At 46.3% G+C, this 18541-nt stretch overlaps 8 protein-coding genes and 1 non-coding gene across 9 annotated transcripts; 5 read left to right on the forward strand and 4 right to left on the reverse strand. All coding sequences in view use genetic code 12, as the record gives it.

The window, feature by feature from the left end:
- Positions 1 to 266: 266 nt before the first annotated feature.
- Positions 267 to 2090, forward strand: FOB63_002852 (uncharacterized protein; the record flags this gene model as incomplete). The annotated part of the gene is made up of 1 exon (XM_002616087.2): positions 267 to 2090. The coding sequence occupies one exon, from the start codon at positions 267 to 269 to the stop codon at positions 2088 to 2090; it is 1824 nt and encodes a 607-aa protein (XP_002616133.2).
- Positions 2091 to 3642: 1552 nt separating this feature from the next.
- Positions 3643 to 5286, forward strand: FOB63_002853 (flavin-containing monooxygenase; the record flags this gene model as incomplete). The annotated part of the gene is made up of 1 exon (XM_002616086.2): positions 3643 to 5286. One exon carries the CDS (start codon positions 3643 to 3645, stop codon positions 5284 to 5286), a length of 1644 nt encoding a protein of 547 aa, XP_002616132.2.
- Positions 5287 to 6098: 812 nt separating this feature from the next.
- GRS1 (glycine--tRNA ligase) lies at positions 6099 to 8060 on the forward strand (the record flags this gene model as incomplete). The annotated part of the gene is made up of 1 exon (XM_002616084.2): positions 6099 to 8060. One exon carries the CDS (start codon positions 6099 to 6101, stop codon positions 8058 to 8060), a length of 1962 nt encoding a protein of 653 aa, XP_002616130.1.
- Positions 8061 to 8339: 279 nt separating this feature from the next.
- PRD1 (metalloendopeptidase) lies at positions 8340 to 10460 on the reverse strand (the record flags this gene model as incomplete). The annotated part of the gene is made up of 1 exon (XM_002616083.2): positions 8340 to 10460. One exon carries the CDS (start codon positions 10458 to 10460, stop codon positions 8340 to 8342), a length of 2121 nt encoding a protein of 706 aa, XP_002616129.2.
- Positions 10461 to 11690: 1230 nt separating this feature from the next.
- FOB63_005571 lies at positions 11691 to 11794 on the forward strand. Its single transcript has one exon. It is a non-coding gene; the product is annotated as a tRNA-Pro (tRNA).
- Positions 11795 to 11847: 53 nt separating this feature from the next.
- FOB63_002856 (uncharacterized protein) lies at positions 11848 to 13752 on the reverse strand (the record flags this gene model as incomplete). The annotated part of the gene is made up of 1 exon (XM_002616082.2): positions 11848 to 13752. One exon carries the CDS (start codon positions 13750 to 13752, stop codon positions 11848 to 11850), a length of 1905 nt encoding a protein of 634 aa, XP_002616128.2.
- Positions 13753 to 14391: 639 nt separating this feature from the next.
- FOB63_002857 (TDT family transporter) lies at positions 14392 to 15756 on the reverse strand (the record flags this gene model as incomplete). The annotated part of the gene is made up of 1 exon (XM_002616081.2): positions 14392 to 15756. One exon carries the CDS (start codon positions 15754 to 15756, stop codon positions 14392 to 14394), a length of 1365 nt encoding a protein of 454 aa, XP_002616127.1.
- A 628-nt stretch (positions 15757 to 16384) lies between these two features.
- Positions 16385 to 17077, forward strand: CDG1 (Cdg1p; the record flags this gene model as incomplete). Its single annotated transcript, XM_002616080.2, has 1 exon — positions 16385 to 17077. One exon carries the CDS (start codon positions 16385 to 16387, stop codon positions 17075 to 17077), a length of 693 nt encoding a protein of 230 aa, XP_002616126.2.
- An 843-nt stretch (positions 17078 to 17920) lies between these two features.
- Positions 17921 to 18466, reverse strand: FOB63_002859 (uncharacterized protein; the record flags this gene model as incomplete). Its single annotated transcript, XM_002616079.1, has 1 exon — positions 17921 to 18466. One exon carries the CDS (start codon positions 18464 to 18466, stop codon positions 17921 to 17923), a length of 546 nt encoding a protein of 181 aa, XP_002616125.1.
- Between the last annotated feature and the right edge of the window lie 75 nt (positions 18467 to 18541).

Here is an 18541-nt window from a genome sequence, read left to right on the forward strand (position 1 = left end):
GATTCTGTTGTCGGTGTTGTCGTAGTTTAGAGCGAAAAGACAGAATAAGAGAGGGCAAACCACAAGCACATAAACACATGCAGAAAAGCATAAACAGAAATCAAAGAAATAACCCGAGCAGAAGAGAGTCGAAGAAAACTCTTTGACGTCGGAAATGCACTAAACTTAAACGTCTGTAACACCACAACAAACCTGGCAGCACTGCCTGCAGTACCGTTACTTGTTAGTACTTCTTCTTGTTGCACTTTCATGTTGTCCCAGCAGATATGGGACTAGTGGATATTTTGGGGCTTGTGCCTCTTCTCGGTTGTTTTGTGCTACTATGTGGCTGGTCCTACAAATTTGCATTCAATCACGACTTGATCCGCAACTACTCCAACCCTCACAGCATCAAAAAGGCCAACGTCAATCTGATCATAGACAGGGAAATAAACGGCAGATATGGGTGCAGCTTGCCCCACGTTGATGTGGACGATGAATTGGCCGGAGATAGCACCGCGGAGCCCACTTTCAAGCGCAAAACCATGGCCGAAACACACCAGGAAAACATAAACTTGGTTGTGGCAGGGCTCTTTTCTGTCACCACGGCGCTCTCCATCGAGCTTGTTGGCGTGCTCATGTTGCAATTGACAGGGTTGTTTGAGGCCGACTTGGCGTTTTTCCGCTTGGCCATCCGTGTGTTGGTTTTCCTCGTCACTGTTGTTCAGCCTTTGCTTGTGGTGAGTCTATACGTGAACCAGGACTTGGTACCTACTTTCAAGGCGGGTTCGACCGCATCAGCAACGCGTGTTGCATCGACTCTAGGTTTGTATGTTTTGTGGTATGTCATTCTCCACAAAATGGGTGAAGTGGCCGATAGTTTAGGCGGATCGGGCGATAAGACGTTTATCGAGCGGAAAACAAACGAGATCGTGCTCACGGGAATCACAATCACTGCCATTCTATCTGGTGTTGGTAGCATCCTGACTCCATTCGGAAGCTTCTGGGGAGACGAGTCCCTTTTGAAAAGAAAATCCGCCGGTGGCCATACGCAAGAAACCCAGCTCAGCAACTTGATCCAGCAGTACAACACAACAAAACTGCTCATGCGCAAGCGTGAAGCTGAACTCAACTCGTTGCTTGCAAGCGCTAGCGGAAAAGTATACAACGAGCCCGAATCCCGTATACGGTCTCTTCGAGGAAGCGGAAAACAGTTGTTCCACAAGGTTCTGTCGTTTGCGTCTCTCTCGAAATTTGGATCGAAACCAGAAGACCAAGAACTTCAGGCCGAGATCTCTACGCTAGCAAAACTCAAGGAGCTGATTTACAATGACGTTTCCAAGTCGCTCCATAAGTTTCTTGTACTGAAAAATGCCCAACACGGCTCGTGGTGGAGCATGAGTAACACAGTGAAAGTCTTCAACATTGCATTCTCTTTTTACTGTGTTTATCGAGTACTCAATGTTTTGTTGGTTCGTTTACCCTACCATTATTTCTGGAACTCAGAAAATATCCACGATTCCATGCGTAACGTTATCGACGATAAAGATTCAAGTGAGCTGCTCAACAAAAATACCAAAGATGCATTGGCTATTACAGTGGTAAAAATCCTCCAGTCTGTTGGTTATTTGCCCATGTCCGAAACCCAACTCATCAACCAGGTTAGTTTCATTCTCTCCGGCTCCCTTTTCGTTTGCTCGTTGCAAAACGTTTTGGTTACGTTTAAGTCTGTTGTTGGACTACTTCCGGCCCCTACAACGTCAGTTTCAAGTTCGGTGAAAATGTGGCTTAAGAATTTGTTGGTGAGTGAACTTTTGGCCATCTACGTTATTGCCACCGCTCTTCTAATCCGATCAAATCTTCCTGCGGAAACAGCAAACCTGCTTCTGAGAATACTCTCTCTTTCAACTGCAACATCTGCCAGCACGACTGGCATGCAACGCGAAGTCGAGTTTATAGACACTTGGTTTGATAAGGTGTTTGGTTTCACGTGTATTGGCACGGCCATTGTCGTTGCTCTGAAACTTTTTATTGAAAGTGGAAATGTCTACGACGATGGATACGACGAAGAGATGTTTATTGAGGACGGGGCGATGTTCAAGACTTCATGATACCTTAAACAATGTGCAGACATTAAAGGGAATTCATCATCAAGTACTACTTCAAAGCCTCTGTCCGGGCCATCTTCTAAGTTCCTGACATTCTCAAGTGAGCGTGTTTCGAATTTTTAGACAAGTTTCCTTCGATCACTATAAAACCCTTATCACCATGCTTTTTTTAGCATAATTTGTTCCACCAACTATCATTCCATTGACTCTTGATTTCGCAAGATAAAGCGGCCTTAACTATCTCTTAGATGAGGTTGCTTTCAAGTGGGTCAACATTATCTTTTCCGAACATTATGAGGTACAAATGTCTCCACATTAACAGTGCCGGGAATACAGTATTTTAGTTCCCCAAAATACCAGTTTTTCGTATTGCTAGTTCTTTCACTGCAATAGTATTAAATTTTTCTGTAGAGTCTTTCCCTAGCTTAGACAATATGCTTTCCATAAACCTGCATTATTTTTCATTTTTTGGTTTCACTATAAGACTATGGAAGCTCTCCTCTTCAGCATTCTATCGAACTGAATTGCTCGATTTCACAGTGAAAGACTGCTCTCAAGCAAAGGAACAAGGGTACATGTTGGAATCTATCATTACTGAGTAATTAAAAATTATTGCTTGTGCATAGAACTGATTTGAGCCACTCGACCCACCCAATAATGCATGAAAATAGCAGAAGAAAATACCTATTAAATTAGAACGATAATCGTATTGGCAAGCCTACAAGTATTGAGGAAGTATAATGATATCACGACGAAATCCCAATTCTTAGTATTGTGCGTTTTTCCTCACGATGATGAATGTATTAGGATTTTCTTAGTTGCTGGCCACCATGTTCCTCGATAGGAAAGCGGCCATAATCGACAGCTCAACGAAAGGCTTCGATCAGGATTCACAAGACGCTTTGCCAAGGATAGACACTCTTAAAAATATGAGGAGAACTTAGAACTTCAGCTCGCCCCACCAAATTAGGTAAGCCATCTATCTGTCTAGATTCGGAGTCTGTTCGTTACCTTCCGAGCACAGAAGTGGAATTTTCTATGAACTGCATCGATATAAAGTGTAAGATACTGTATGTGACTATTAGACGATAACCATGTGAAACACCTACAAAGAAGTATTGTCAATCTGCGATTCCACAAAGAATGCAACTAGTCTGCAGAAGGTGAGGTGTCAACTTCAACAATAGGTCCAAGACGCTTGAAATCCTGGCGCATTGCTTTGCTTGGCCAAGATCTGGTTCTAAGCTTGACTTTTTCGCTTGCCCTTCTCATGCTTACCCCACAATTGGTTTCCCCATCTGTTCCTTGTGTCTTTTCTACGCCGGCGCAAAATCCGTAGGGTGCATAATTCCGCGCCAGGGTTCATGCATGCGTCTGTAGCCCATGCATACAGCCCTCACCACCTCAGGCATGGAAGAATCAATTCTCTTCACATGGACAGGTAATCATATGCAAAACATGCCGAGGCGAAGCCAAACGGTATATATTGGGCCGTTGTAGGCACTTGAAACAGAACTTTCTTTTGCTTCTGACCAAATTTCTGACAGCTTTTCCAATGGCCACAATTCACATCACACGCGAGTCGCATGCGGACCCTGACAAGTACCGTATCAAGCATAAAGATGCCATGCGGGTCTTGGGGCCCGATGCCCATATTCCCAAATCCAATGACAAGCCGGTGATTACCAGCGAGTCTGCCGTTTCCATCATTGGAGCCGGTTTTGCCGGCTTGTGCACCGCTCTCATGTGCAAAAAGAAGTTTGATTTGGACGATTTCGTCGTGTTCGAGAAGCACATGCAGTGGGGCGGAACATGGTGGGCCAACTCGTATCCTGGATGTGCTTCGGACATTCCAGCGTTCTGGTACTCGATCTTTGACGAGCTCAACGACAACTGGAGCGCTTTGCGGCCTCCTCAATACGAGATGGAGGAGTACATTTTGGGAGTGGTGAAGAAGCACGATTTGGACCGCCACGCCAAGTTTGGCATTGTGGCGAGCAAGGTTGTTTATGACGAGGAGCACGAAAACTGGAAGATCTATGCCACCAGTCTTGAAACGGGCCAGCGTTACGAACACACCAGCAAAGTTGTTTTCGCCTGCCAAGGCGGCTTGGTTCAGCCGGCACAATTGCAGGCACCAGGGCTTGAAAACTACAAAGGTGTGTACATGCACTCTGCCGTATGGGACCACAGCGTCGACTTCAAGGACAAGCAGGTTGTGGTTGTAGGAAACGGGTGTTCGGCGGCGCAAGTTGTGCCTGCGTTGGTGAACCAGTTGGAGGTGAAGAAGGTGACGCAGGTTTTCCGGTCCAAGCACTGGATCATGCCGCCAATCCCGCCTTTCATCTTCTACTTGTACAAGTTGGCGTCGTTCACACGGCTCGGCATGGTGTTGGTGCGCTTGTGGCTTGCGTCGCTTGCCGAAATCAGATACCCTTTGTATCGAGGCAACAGCTTGGTGTCCCGGTTCATGCGCTGGTCCAACACCGCCGTGTGCCGCCGCTACGTGCACAAGTTTGCGCCCGAAAAATACCACCGCATGTTGCTTCCCGACTACAAGATTGGATGCAAGCGGCTTGTGTTTGACTACATCTACGTGCCCACGCTCAACAACCCCAGGGTGGAATTGACAGACAAGCAGATTGACCACGTGGAGGAGCACGGTCTCGTTTTGAAGGACGGCACCCGAGTGGAGGCAGACATTATTGTTGCTTGCACGGGCTACGACATTAGGAAAAGCTTTTACGACGCCATTTCCATTGTGGGCCGTGGCGGCATGAATGTTCAAGACTTGTGGAGAAAAGAAGGTGTCAGTGCCTACCGAACATGCATGGTGCGGGACTGCCCCAACTTTTTCTTCATCAGCGGCCCCAACTCTGCCACGGGCCACTCGTCGATCATCACGGCCATTGACAACGGCTGTGCTTTTGCCTCGCGGGTAGTCAAGCCTGTTCTCACGGGCGAAGCTAGTACCGTGACGGTTAAGCGCAGTGCCTACTACAATTGGTTCGAGTCGACGCAAGAAAAATTGCTCCAGGGCGTATACGGCTCCGGATTTGGTGGGTGTACTTCTTGGTACACCATGAGCGGAACAAACTCCACCACCTATCCTGCTTCTCAGACAAGCTACTGGTACCAGGCTAGAAAAGACCATCTGAACGATATGGTCTATGAGCCGGTGAAGGCGAAAAAGGACTGATTTGGTGAAATAGACAAGCAGGTCTTGTGGCTGGTTTACGTGCATTTATGCAAGTTGGATTTTGTATTGCAATATAACATGGCATACGACTGACAATGAAGTAGTACTGATGGACGTGCTAGACTACAAATTAAGAAGTAGAAAATTTCAAACTACTCAGAGTGACAAGCAGATGCTCTGATTCTCTGGATGAATCTGCAAGACATCTTAGCGTAAGACGTAATTTCTAGCAGTGTGATTCTGGTTCTTGAGCTAGCCCATTAACACGTAGCAGTAAAATTGCTAGATCGAACTGACAAATCTTAGTAGAACATCAGTATCCAGCAGAAACAATATTACAGTTGAAGACTAATGAGTACAAAGTTTTAAGAAGATTGACCGTCTGTGGCGTAATATATATGAAAGACAGTCTAACAGAATACGAGTAAATCTGGGTATGCAAACTGGTTCATTTCCAAAAATAACCAGAACGTCTTTTTAAACACATTGCAATTTGCCTTTAATAGTATGAACTACGTGTGCACCCTTATTTTTTCCACAACTCAAATGCGACTGGGACCAAACACACCTAAGAAAAAATCAAGCAAGCAGAGAAAACCGACGAGACGTACTAAAGCAAACAATGAGCTCCACAGCAAAATACCCTAAATACTAGCGGAAGATGTTGGCATGTTTCTGGGCCATGGGCCGGTGGCTCACGTGACCTGCGAGTCATAGTGGAAAAAAAAGTCGCTCTGCCAAGGCCATTCCCGCTTTTCACCATATTGTCTTCGTTTGTGAAAAAGACGCTTCGAGTCATCCACACAGCAAAAATGTCGACCAGAACAACTGTTCCCTTCTCCAGAGAAACTTTGGAGCAGGTTTTGAAGAGAAGATTTTTCTTTGCGCCCTCGTTCGAAATCTACGGCGGAGTGTCGGGCTTGTACGATTATGGTCCACCAGGCTGTGCTTTCCAGGCCAATGTTGTTGACACGTGGAGAAAGCACTTCATTTTGGAAGAGGACATGTTGGAGGTGGACTGTACCATGTTGACTCCCCACGAGGTGTTGAAGACTTCTGGCCATGTGGACAAGTTTGCCGACTGGATGTGCAGAGACTTGAAGACCGGAGAGATTTTCCGTGCCGACCACTTGGTTGAGGAAGTGTTGGAAGCAAGATTGAAGGGCGACAAGGCTGCCAGAGGACAGGCGGTGACCGAGGAGGAGGACGAAGACAAGAAGAAGAGAAAGAAGAAGGTGAAGGAAATCAAGAACATCAAGTTGGACGACGAAGTGGTCAAGGAATACGAGACTGTTTTGAACCAGATCGACGGCTTTTCCGGCCCACAATTGGGCGAGTTGATCACCAAGTACAACATCACCAACCCAGCTACTGGCGGCCCATTGGAGCCTCCAGTGGAATTCAACTTGATGTTCGAGACCGCCATTGGTCCTTCTGGTCAATTGAAGGGATACTTGCGTCCTGAAACGGCGCAAGGCCAATTCTTGAACTTCTCCAAGTTGTTGGAGTGCAACAACGAAAAGATGCCTTTTGCTTCTGCGTCGATTGGAAAGTCTTTCAGAAACGAAATCTCGCCCCGTGCGGGCTTGTTGCGTGTTCGTGAGTTTTTGATGGCCGAAATCGAGCACTTTGTGGACCCAGAAAACAAGAACCACCCAAGATTTGCCGAGGTGGAAAACACCAAATTGCGTTTCTTGCCTAAATCCGTGCAAGAGGCTGGCTCCAACGAGTTGGTGGAGAAAACCATCGGCGAAGCTGTGTCTTCGGGCATGGTCGACAACCAGACTTTGGGTTACTTCATTGCACGTATCTACCACTTCTTGCTCAAGATCGGTGTGGACCCACAACGTTTGCGTTTCAGACAGCACTTGTCCAACGAAATGGCCCACTATGCCTCTGACTGTTGGGATGCCGAATTGCACACCTCTTACGGTTGGATCGAGTGTGTTGGATGTGCCGACAGATCTGCTTATGACTTGAGTGTCCATGCTGCTCGTACCAACGAGAAATTGGTTGTTAGACAAGCATTGCCTGAACCAGTGACTGTGGAGAAATTCGAGGTTGACATTGACAAGAAGAAGTTCGGCCCTAAGTTTAGAAAGGACGCTGGTGCCGTGACCAAATACTTGGAAGAGAGAACCCAATGCGAATTGGAAGATTTGGCCCAGGAATTGTCTGCCAACGGTAAAATCGTTGTGCAAGTCAAGGGCATCGAAGGTGATGTGGAAATTGGCTCTGATCTTGTGAAGATCGCCAAGGTCAAGAGAACGGAACACGTCCGCGAGTTCACACCTAATGTCATTGAGCCTTCTTTCGGTATCGGCCGTATTCTCTACTCTATCTTCGAGCACCAGTTCTGGTCCAGACCCGAAGACAAGGACAGATCCGTTTTGTCCTTGCCTCCTTTGGTCGCCCCTACCAAGGTTTTGGTCGTTCCATTGTCTTCGCACGCCGACTTGTTGCCTCTTGTCAAGAAAATCTCCGCCGTCTTGAGAAAAGAGCAGATTCCATTCAAGGTGGACGACTCTTCCGCCTCTATTGGTAAGAGATACGCCAGAAACGATGAGTTGGGTACGCCTTTCGGTATCACCATCGACTTTGACACTGCCAAGGACGGTTCTGTCACCTTGAGAGAAAGAGACTCCACTAAGCAAGTGAGAGGTTCTGTTGAAGATATTGTGCGTGCCGTGAAGGAAATCACTTACGGTGGTGTTTCTTGGGCTGAGGGTACTTCTAAACTTACTCCTTTCGAGACCCAGTCTGAGGAGGCTTAATTACTGAATGAACGATACTTGTAAGATTTAAATGGAGATTGCATTGTTCTTATGTATACATTTTGGTACCATACATGACTTATGATTGAATATCCAACCGTATATGGACTGGCGAAACTTGGAATGAAAAGATAAAATCCATCCACAGAGTAAGTAATCGTAGTAGTAATCGTAGTAGTAATTGTAGTAGTAATTGTAGTAGTAATGGTAGATTAATTATAACTGCAAACTATGTACTGCCTGTTTTGTCGTTTAGGTGTTCTTTTCACGGATGGTTACCTAACCCAAAATCTCTTGCAAAAACGCATCAGAGTTAGGTGCTCTGCCCAACAACTCCTCCAAAATATCAAGGATCTCCTTCGATCCACCATTCTTCAAAATGGTGTCTCTGTACCGGATACCTCTTTCCACATTCATAGGATCAGACTTGAAGTGAGTATAGTAAATGTCCGTGGCGAAAACCTGAGAGTACAAGTAGCCATAGTAACCCGACTCATATCCTCCCGCGATGTGGCCAAAAGTAGAGTATCCAGTGTTGTCGATACCTCCATTGGAGATCAAGGCAATCTCTTCTCTCAACTCGTTCCACAGTTTGGTCAAGTCAAGCGCATCGATTTTCTCTTGCGTGTCGATGGTGTGGAGACTCATGTCGAAAAGAGCAAAGTGCAACTGTCTCAAGTTGAACAAACCTGTGTTCACATGCTTGGACTTGACCAACTGGTCGATCAACTGGTCAGGAATAGGCTCGGAAGTTTCAAAGTGAGACGTCAATGCCTTGAGTTCGTTGGCAGACCACGTCCAGAACTCCAACATCTGCGATGGACATTCGACAAAGTCTCTTGGAACACTAGTTCCATGGAAACGGGCATATTTGGTTTGGGACAACAAACAGTGGACGCCGTGGCCCAACTCGTGGAAGAAAGTTGTCACTTCGTCGTGTTTCAACAAAGATGGCTTTGTCTTTGTTGGTTTGGTAAAGTTACAAACCAAAGCCGAGTAAGTTCCTTGTCTTGTGCCATCTGACTTGACAAATCCCGATTGCAAGCCAAAGTGGGCAGCGTGGGTGTATTTACCTTCACGTGGATGGAGATCAAACATTATCCAGCCCATGAACTGGGGCTTGGGCTCGCCATACTTGATGTTTTGGTAAACAGCAAACTTGCGAACATCCTCGTGCCAAACAGAGTCCGAGTCAGGCTTTTCGATCTTGACAAACTTCACGTCGAAGAGTTTTTCGTAGAAGGCGAACATTCTCTCGATGGTCTGGTCAAGAGGGAAGTATTCAGAAATCTTTTGGTGGTCCACCTGGTACTCTTTCTCCAACAACAAGTTGTTGTAGTAGCTGTTATCCCAGGCGTAGAAAGTGTCCTGTTCCGGAAGGCCTCTTTCCTTGAGATCTGCATTCTTGAACTCCAACATCCTGGCAAGCTCTTTCTTGCCCAAAGGTTGCAACTTGTCTTTCAAGTCACCCAAAAACTGCAAGACATTCCTTTGATTTTTGGCCATTCTGTCCTCCAAAACAAACTCCGAGTATGTCTCGTAGCCCATCAACTTTGCAATCTGGTAACGGAGACGGATGATCTTATCCAAGATCTCTGCGTTCTCAGGGACCTTATTTTGGTTCTCAACATAAGCGGTCTTTCTTGTCTCCTGGTTCTTGGCATACTTCAACACAGGGAGAATGTCCGGGTACTTGAAAGTGACCTTGAAGAACTCAGTGCCGTCCTCGGTAACCTTTTCGAACTGCTCCATCACCAGTTCTGGAACACCTTCCAACTGTTCAGCAGTAAACTTGAGGAACCCATTTTCTTCGTTGGTGTTTTTGGAAAACGTTGTGGACAAGTTGCTCAATTCAATCTTGAGCTTCTTGACCTGTTCTCTCTTGTCGTCAGGCAAATCCAACCCGTTTCTTTTGTAGTAGTTGACGGTTTTCTCCAAAAACTTGCGGGTTTCGGCGTCCAAATCGGCCGAGTCCTTGACCTTTTCCCACAATTTCTTGTAGACGCGGAAAACGTCGACTCTAGAGCTCTGCTCAATCAGACACTCGTCCAAAATCTGCTCCGCTTTGGTCGAGGCGTCTCTGACGTCTTTGTCTGGAGACACATACTGGTAGAAAGTGATCAGGTTTTCGTCAAAGTATCTTTCGTTTTCGTGGCGCGTGGTTGGGATCAAAACGTTTTCCACGGTGGGATCTTCGATCGACGCAATGTGGTCGTTGAAGGCGATTTCTTCAGCCTTCAACTTTTCAGCCGCATCCAAAATTTCTTGAGGTGTAGCGGTCCATTTGGGAGAAGGTTGGGCCGCAGCCAATGCTTGAAGATCTGGTTGGGACATGGGCGAGAGAAAAAACAGAAGCACAGCGATTGCTAGAAAAAGGAACACCCGCTGGTAATTTAGCATTCTCCCAGCATAGAAGAAATGGGTGGCTTATAAGTGCTTGGCCGGTTGTGCCTGCACAATGGACTGTGGTCTAGTCATTGTCCAAACGCCACCAACGCATCTTTTCTTAGCTATTCCTCCGTTAGGCGCGATATACGAGATTTCTGACAGGTGCCATGCGCCCGTGTGGTTTACTGTGGTTCTATACATCCGAAGTCGGCCGTGTGTTCCGTCTGCTAATATTACGTTCCTGCAGGTACGTGTGCCGTTCTATGAGTGGCACCGTTCTGAATATACCGAAAACGGAAAACTGTAGGGTGTCTTAAGTGATTTATCGAGAGCTTCTGATATCGGATTTGAAGAATGCTCCTATCCCAGGCCCGGATTCTTCTTTGGTGTCGCATTCGGATGGATGCGAATGTGGGCTTTATTATGCGACGTACAGGTGACTAACTTGTTCGACTAGTTGTATGCTCAGAGTCGCAATGACTTTGAAAACATTCGTTTAGTATATTGCCGTGTATTTACTTTTAGAGAGCCTTTTTCGAGCTCATTATTTATTGAACGCACATCAGACTGCAAATCTCAAAACTCAACAAGTTGACGCTGAACTGGATTGAGATATGGGTTTATTGTCTTTTCACTTGGATTTTTATAATCGAAGCACCTATTGTGTATGCTATCGTTCACGCTTAAGCACTGATTGTTAAAAGATTCAGCACTGTAATATTTCTTTGCGGGATAGAGAGAGGTAGAATGCTTTTCCACTCGCTCTAATTGACTAGCAACACTAGGATTAAACAAAAAAATACCTCAGAAGTTGGAGCTTTTGATTTAGCAGCATCAATCTTATTACATCGTTGAGTATGTCGAATTATTCCTAATAATTTTAAAGCTTCAACTTTCCATTAACCGGAAATCATGTGATACATCAGTTTAAAGCAGTTGGTGTGTACTTGCCTTTTTGGACCATTGTAAACTAGCTAATCGAATAAGCTAATAAAGTGAGATAAAACGGTAATAAAAACTTAGAAAGGCAAGCGATTGAAATCTCGTTTTCACTCAGGCAACTGCGAATTTTGGTCTATTTTACATCGGCTTATGATGCGACTTACGAATTCCCCATTGCGAAGTAATATTTTTCGCGATTATTGTACAAGATAGCTTCTCCATGTTCTGAAAAGCCCATTGCATAAATTTTATTAAATTCAAGGATTCATAAATTGACATAAACTTTTATCAAACATCAACGGGCGTGTGGTCTAGTGGTATGATTCTCGCTTTGGGCGACGTTCCAGTACACTGGGATGACACAAGCATGCGAGAGGCCCTGGGTTCAATTCCCAGCTCGCCCCTTTTTTTTAAACTCTCTATTATTTTTTGTTTATTCAACATGCAATTCTATCATCTATACAACAAACACCTCTACCAACTTGCCGAACTCGATCCCGTCCCGCGTAGACAAGTCTATAACTTTCAACCCATCTAGATTGAATACACCTTTCGATATGCCAATCAACAGGATCTCTGACTCAAACACCCCATGTGGGTCTAGAGGTCCAAGGCGAATATCATTGCTCAATACGATAACCCCTTCTCTGCTCAACTTGGACAGACTGTACTGGTAGTACAACTGTGCTCTGTTTTGAATCTGTGGTCTCTTGGCATCTTGCTCTAATGTAAGTGTCTGGGTGGATACGCCAAGACCATAAATATTCAGGCCATTATTTTCTATCGGAGCCCGGTTCGAGTTTTTGACAATAATGGAGAGATTCAACGCTTTTGCTGTTTGGTTGATGGCCTGGATCTTCCAGGTCGAAATCTTGCCAAGCTCAACACTGAGCGAGCCCTCGAAAGTGAGCCTGAGTCCTGAAAGAGACGAATTGGACGTGGCAACATTAACTGTCACTGCGGAGGGCGAGCTGGCGGGGATAGAAACTGTGCTTTTTTGACTTTTCTTCGAAAGTGAGGCATTTTTTGTCAAAGAAATCAACGGGGACGAGGCGGCAGAAACACCCCGGCCCAAGTGAGGCGACGAAGCTTGTGGTGTGGGCAAAAGCTTGGGCTGGGCCAAGTTATTGAACAGAAGTGCTTTGCGCAGCAGTGGGCCGCTTTTCTCAAGCGGCGATGCAAGAAATTGTGACTGGGTGACAAAGTGAGAGGCCTTGGCACCTTTTTTCAACGTATCACTGATTGGAGGCGCCACGAGGCCAAATTCTAGAATGGGAGACCAGATGGTATGTATTTCGCTGCTTCTATCAGAGAGCACATTCTCGTGGTCTATGCTCTGGATCTTTGCGCTCATTTTCAAGTGGAGAGGTTTCGACGAGGCAAGCTGAGACTCATTTGTGTTATTCACGTGTCCATCAAGGTACTCTGTATTGACAAGACGATAAGAAACGTTGAGGATATCGTGAAAAGAGCAACGGGTCGGGAAGCTAAAAGTGCTGAGCTCGCGGATCTTTTCCCCCTTGAATGTGGCTTCAAGCGCAAGGATAGTGAAGTAGTACTTTTCGCTGTGTCCCGTTTTCTCAATGTAGGCCAACATTTCTGCGGAAGGCTCGATACCCAAAGTGGTGAGTAGAATATCGTTCCTTCCGCTCGGCTTTGTCAGCCTTAACTTCAAAACTAGCGGCAAAAACGTCGTGAGTTCCACGCTTGTACTTTCCGCCTCGGTTTCGTTCGCGTCTTGAACTATGCTTGTATTCTCGAGAGGAGCCTCGTTGCCAGGAGATGAGGCGGCCAACTTGTGGGAGAACTCATATCTCGGCTGCTTTTCGCCTGCAACTCGAAAGTTGAGTTCTTCAAAAAGATTGTCTGAGAGCAGCTTGGCCACGTCTGAGGCAGGCACCACATGTCCTTTTTCGACGTTTTCGGCGGCCGTCTGCCCCGCCTGAAGATGCGTATTGGCCGTGGAAACTGTGATTTTGATTTTGCCGCCCCTGGTGTATCCAACGGGGAGATCAAACTTCCAAATGGACACGCTTTCCGGTTCGTCTTGGACATCGCAAGAACCTGTGATCGGATAGCGAAGAACCGCATTGAAGGAAGACGGTTCTTCCTTTTCACGCGGCTGTGTCTCGTCCTTCTCGTCCAAATCGCCCAACGATTGTGCCGAGAGATACACGGTGTCGGGCAAAGATTCGGGCGTCTTTGCAGTGTGGATAACAAAGCCAACAACATTTTCCTCGGTGAATAGGATTGATCTGGACGGCCACGTTCGCTGTTTTACATATAGCGAGTCCAAATCTTCGTTTTCAAAGTCTTCTATTAGAGGCCCGACATTGTCTGGTATTAGAATGGAAAGCGGCATGGCAGATTTCTGCAATCACAAGACAAGGCTTCGATATTAGGACAGCGATCTGCTCACGTGACCCCAAGCATTACCAGAGGCCAAGCCACACAAGAACTGCTGGGGCTGTGTCAGGAGTGGAAGAGGGGTGTGTTTCTGTATTGATTAGGCGTTTTATTATTGTTTTTTGTCGTTTTTGGGTTTTTCGTTTCCATTTTTACTTTTTTGTTAAGTCGAACATTTGTGTTTTTTACTTACAGACGCGAATTAGGTATTAACGAATTCAAAGAAAGCAGAAGAATAAAGGGAAAAAAAGTTGGAATGTGACTTTTGAAAGATTCGAGTATTTCGTTCCTAAACGGCTGATTGGCATTATCCTATCCAGCTTGATTTAGCCATCATATACATGAATATTTGCACTTACATTTGAGTAGCTATAAATAGAGATCTTAGATGACATACAGTCTAGAAGGGGGTCAGACCTTGAAAATAGGGTGATATCGATTATGGTATCAAGAAGATAACAATGCAACAAATGTATAAATGTGGGAGGTTTTTGTCCTACTTTTGTCTTCAATCTACAATGTATGCTATGACACGCAGTGATTCCATTAGTGCGCTATTAGTGATACAATCCATGACGATTTAAATAATTTATGCTCAAACCATCTCTTTCTGGCGCAAAGGAGAAAATGCAAACTTGATTGCCTTGCCAATATTGTATAAGACGCCGCAAAGACATCCCAATGTGACGATAATTACTACAACAGCGTAGATGACACTGATGTAACGGAACGCTTCCATACCATTGAAAAGCGAATGGATCTCGCCATTAGCCAAGACCATTGTGCCCACAGGGAATGTCATGGACCAGAACCCTTTGTTGAAGCGTAGAAACCCTGCAAATTGCCGCGAGATAAAGTTCGTACCAGAAGGTTGGTACACATGTTGCAAGTTGGGGCGGGACGCAAACGGCACCATCTTGGAGAAGAAAGATGCAAACGCCACAAAGGTGAAAAAGTAACCAAAGGAGACGAGCGTCATGGCTGCAAGCGTGGATACTGTTAGCAAGGACGTTGCCAAGATAGACGGAAGGCCCGATAGATCCACATGATTCTCCGATGCAGTTGTGTGCAATATGCTGGTGTAGGAAGACAGCAGAACAGAGTCCGCATGCTCCATTATGATGGTGACGCAATTGCGGCCGAAAAGCATGATTGAGTAAGAGCCTTGGCCCAAAAAGCCAATGGGGAGAAACATGGTGAAGACCTGGCCCGAGGCAGGGATCTTGTGCACAAAAAGACGCCAGAAGTTGACGGACACGACAATAAATGCTAGCACCACGGCGATAGCCCACATGATGAAAGACACAACCATGGAGATGATCTTCAATTGCAAATGAGGCAAATCGGGCGTGACAATGCCGCCTGAGGACGATGTCACCATCAATGTCACCACGGGCAAAAGGAAAGTCATGCTGATGTTGGAAGGTTCAGTATGGTTTCTGTTTTTCCTGTGCTTGGCTATAGCACACAAGTAGAACGTCAAGAATGCGGTGTAAAAGGAACCAGCCACAGCAATCCACCAGAGGACCCACACAGCCATGATCCAGCGGTCTTTGGTGAGCGAATGCAACATGTTGACCAACGTGACGTAGCCCATGACAAAACAGCCCATGGGCGGAGCCAAAGCGGCATCACGGTGGATCTTGGAAAAGAGGCTCTTATTTCGAAGTAGTGCTAGAGCGAAAAACGCCAGCAAAACCAAAAAGAGACAAAGCGCAACCACAGCCATTATAATGCCGCAGATTTGGAGCCATCGGCTCTCAAAGGGGAAATTGTACAAGATGTTGCTTGATATACCAGTACCCATAACCGATGCATAATAGACAGGAGTAAAACCTGCAATAAAAGTCTGGTCGAGCCGCTGCCATAGATACAGGTGCCAAGACGCCATTTTGGGTTCGCTGAACTCCTTATCGGCCGACGACCCCAATGTAGACGGGTCGAGATAAAGCTTGTTCATGAGATGCGATAATGCGAGATGCGGAAAGCGCAAGCGACGATAAGAATAGATGAAACTCGAAGTCGGAGATGAAAAAACAAGACTCAGAACAGCAGAGAGCCACAAGAAGGAAAATAGTCAGGAAAAGAAGCTTCCAAGAAAACAGCACAAGCGGCAGACGGAAACTATATAGTGCAGATGACTGATTGGAACAAAGACAGTAGGGCATGCATATAGCCGGCGGGGGCACCACAGTTTGAGGAGAATCCCAATAGGGGAGGTGGGCGGCTTCGCGGAGCCGACGCAAAATCGCCAAATACGGTAATTTCATCACGAAAATGCCGCAACTGCACAGAGTCCAGACCGTGGCGGCGCCGCCCTCATACAATTAGTCGCAGTGAGAGCGGAGCCGACAATGGCGTGCGCGACCCAAAACGCGCACATTGGCCCGAACGGGCAGTTTTGTGACGCTTCGCCCGCTCTTTGTGCACGCCACAGCCGACTATCTTTGCATACACCTCTGCAATGCGGATGGCCCGGTCAACTATATAAGACCACCGTGGCCCAGTCTTCCTTGTCTTCATTCCACATTCTCTTCTTCTTTTTCAAAACAACTTTACACTCGCCACATTATACATTCTTCCGCAACATGATCGCCCTCAACGCTTCGTCGCCTGTGTCGCAAACTGGGTGCCAGACTTTTGGCTGTCTCGAACAGGAAACCAACAACGACTTTGTCTTGGATAATGCGTTTGGGCATCTTGTGGACCGCTTGCGCTCTCTTTTGGGAAGCTCAGGGCTTGCGTCCGAGGACGTGGACGTTGCTCAAGTCAAGAAAATCATGGAGGAGTATACGCTGGACGAAAAGGACTGGGGCCGTTTTGCCTTGCGGGATGCCACCAAGGGATACACGCGGAACGGCATTGTGAACATCAACGGAAATGCCAACCTTCTCATTCTCGTGTGGACGCCCGGAAAGGGCAGCGCAGTGCACGACCACGCCAACGCCCATTGCTGCATGAAGGTGTTGAAGGGCCAGCTCACCGAGTCGTTGTATGACGTTCCAGACCACGAAGGAGACGCCATGACACCAAGACAGGTTTCGGTTTTGCACCGCGACGAGGTCGGGTACATTTCCGACAAGATTGGATTGCATCGCATCAGTAATGAGTCACCAAGCGAGTTTGCCGTGTCGCTTCACTTGTACACGCCGCCGTATGCGGCGCTCTATGGCTGTCTGATGTACGAGACTGCAACGTCGAAGAAGCACCATGTTAACATGAGCCGGTACTATAGCTGGCAAGGCACGGTGCTTAACCAGAAAGGAGCGTCAACGTGTTAGGCAGAAAGGAGCGTCGACGTGTTAGGTTTGGACGAAAGGAGCGTCGACCTGTTAGGTTTGGGATAGGATAATATAAGAATGGTAAGACGGATTGTAAGAGTGTAATGGAAGAGTTTTCACCTAGCTGAGTAGGACGTAGGTTCAGCACTGATAGAATATTGGAAAGATGTTGATTAAGGTACACGGGAACACCAGCGAATGATACACAGATCTACGAAAGATAAAGCAGACAGATGGGATATTCTTTCAGGCATAGGTATCCAAAAATGCTACTGAGAAATACTTAGAGCTGACAGCTGCCTTCGTCTATATAGATAAACGTTGTGACAATGGGTGTCTTCAACATCTTTGTCAAGTCTGTGTTTGGCGTTTCTCCTCATTATATTCTATACATAAATGGGTCACTGGTTTTGTAATCAGTCCCAAACGTAGAAGTTCTACTTCTCTGATAGGGAAATCCTTTTGAAGACAAGCAGGTTACCAGTATCGAAAGGAAATGGCGGAAAGTAAGCCCAATGGTCGCCCAGATTCCTATAGCTAAAACAAATGCTATCTTTTCTGCCATCTCATTTGATCTGCCCAACGAGCACACATTTGATAAAGATTGGTTTGAAAGAACTCGCATATCACGGTGAAGCGAGTTAGCGGAATCTCAAGTGACAACCATGTGACAAAGCTGGGGAATGCAATTAAACCACAAATCTCTTTCAATTCATAGAGAGCATCGAAAGAGTTTACCTTGGAGAAAATGCCGAAGGTCAACATATCGTATTAATGCTAATTCATCCTGACGCCAATTTTTCGTGATGCATGACGATCTAGAGCTTTGTTGCTAGATATATGCTATGGCCGCATCTTGTGTCTCATGTACTTCGTGGGCCTGCTGTGATCACCACTGTCTTCAACCAGCGTATAATCTCTCTTTAATAGTTTCTCGTCAATTCCATCTCCATAGAAGATTCCCAATTTCTTATGCCCTTCGCTCTCCTTTGAGGCTTCTTTCTCCTTTGAGGCGCCATCACTTGTATGGTCTGCATCCTTGAATGTTCCTTTCTTTCGCCGAAGCTGGTCTTCTTTCTCCTTCTCAATACTCTCTAGTTTCTGGCGGTCTCTTTGACGCCGCTGGAGCTCGCGCAACTTCCATTGCGCATACTCAGAGTCTGGATCAACATCGTCAGTATCTGAGACGCTGCCAAAGTCAGATACTTTGGCCTCTTTGGCATCTAGCTGCTGCTGGAATTCCGCCCGAGAAATGGCCGACTTGGATCCCGCTTCTGGAGACGCAGCACTGTCTTTCTTAGACTTTTTTAGGAAAACGGGCCGCGCAAGAAGACTGAGATCATCTTCTGAGCTTGATTCATATGAACTGCTGCTTTCACTGTCGGACATGCTGTATGGGGAGATAGGAAAATTGAAGCTGCAGCAAACCAGAATAGAACAGGGTGAATTTCCTCCTCCGTTTGA

Source organism: Clavispora lusitaniae (genome assembly GCF_014636115.1).
Source record: "Clavispora lusitaniae strain FDAARGOS_655 chromosome Unknown tig00000078_pilon, whole genome shotgun sequence".
NCBI classification, from domain to species: Eukaryota; Fungi; Ascomycota; class Pichiomycetes; order Serinales; family Metschnikowiaceae; genus Clavispora; species Clavispora lusitaniae.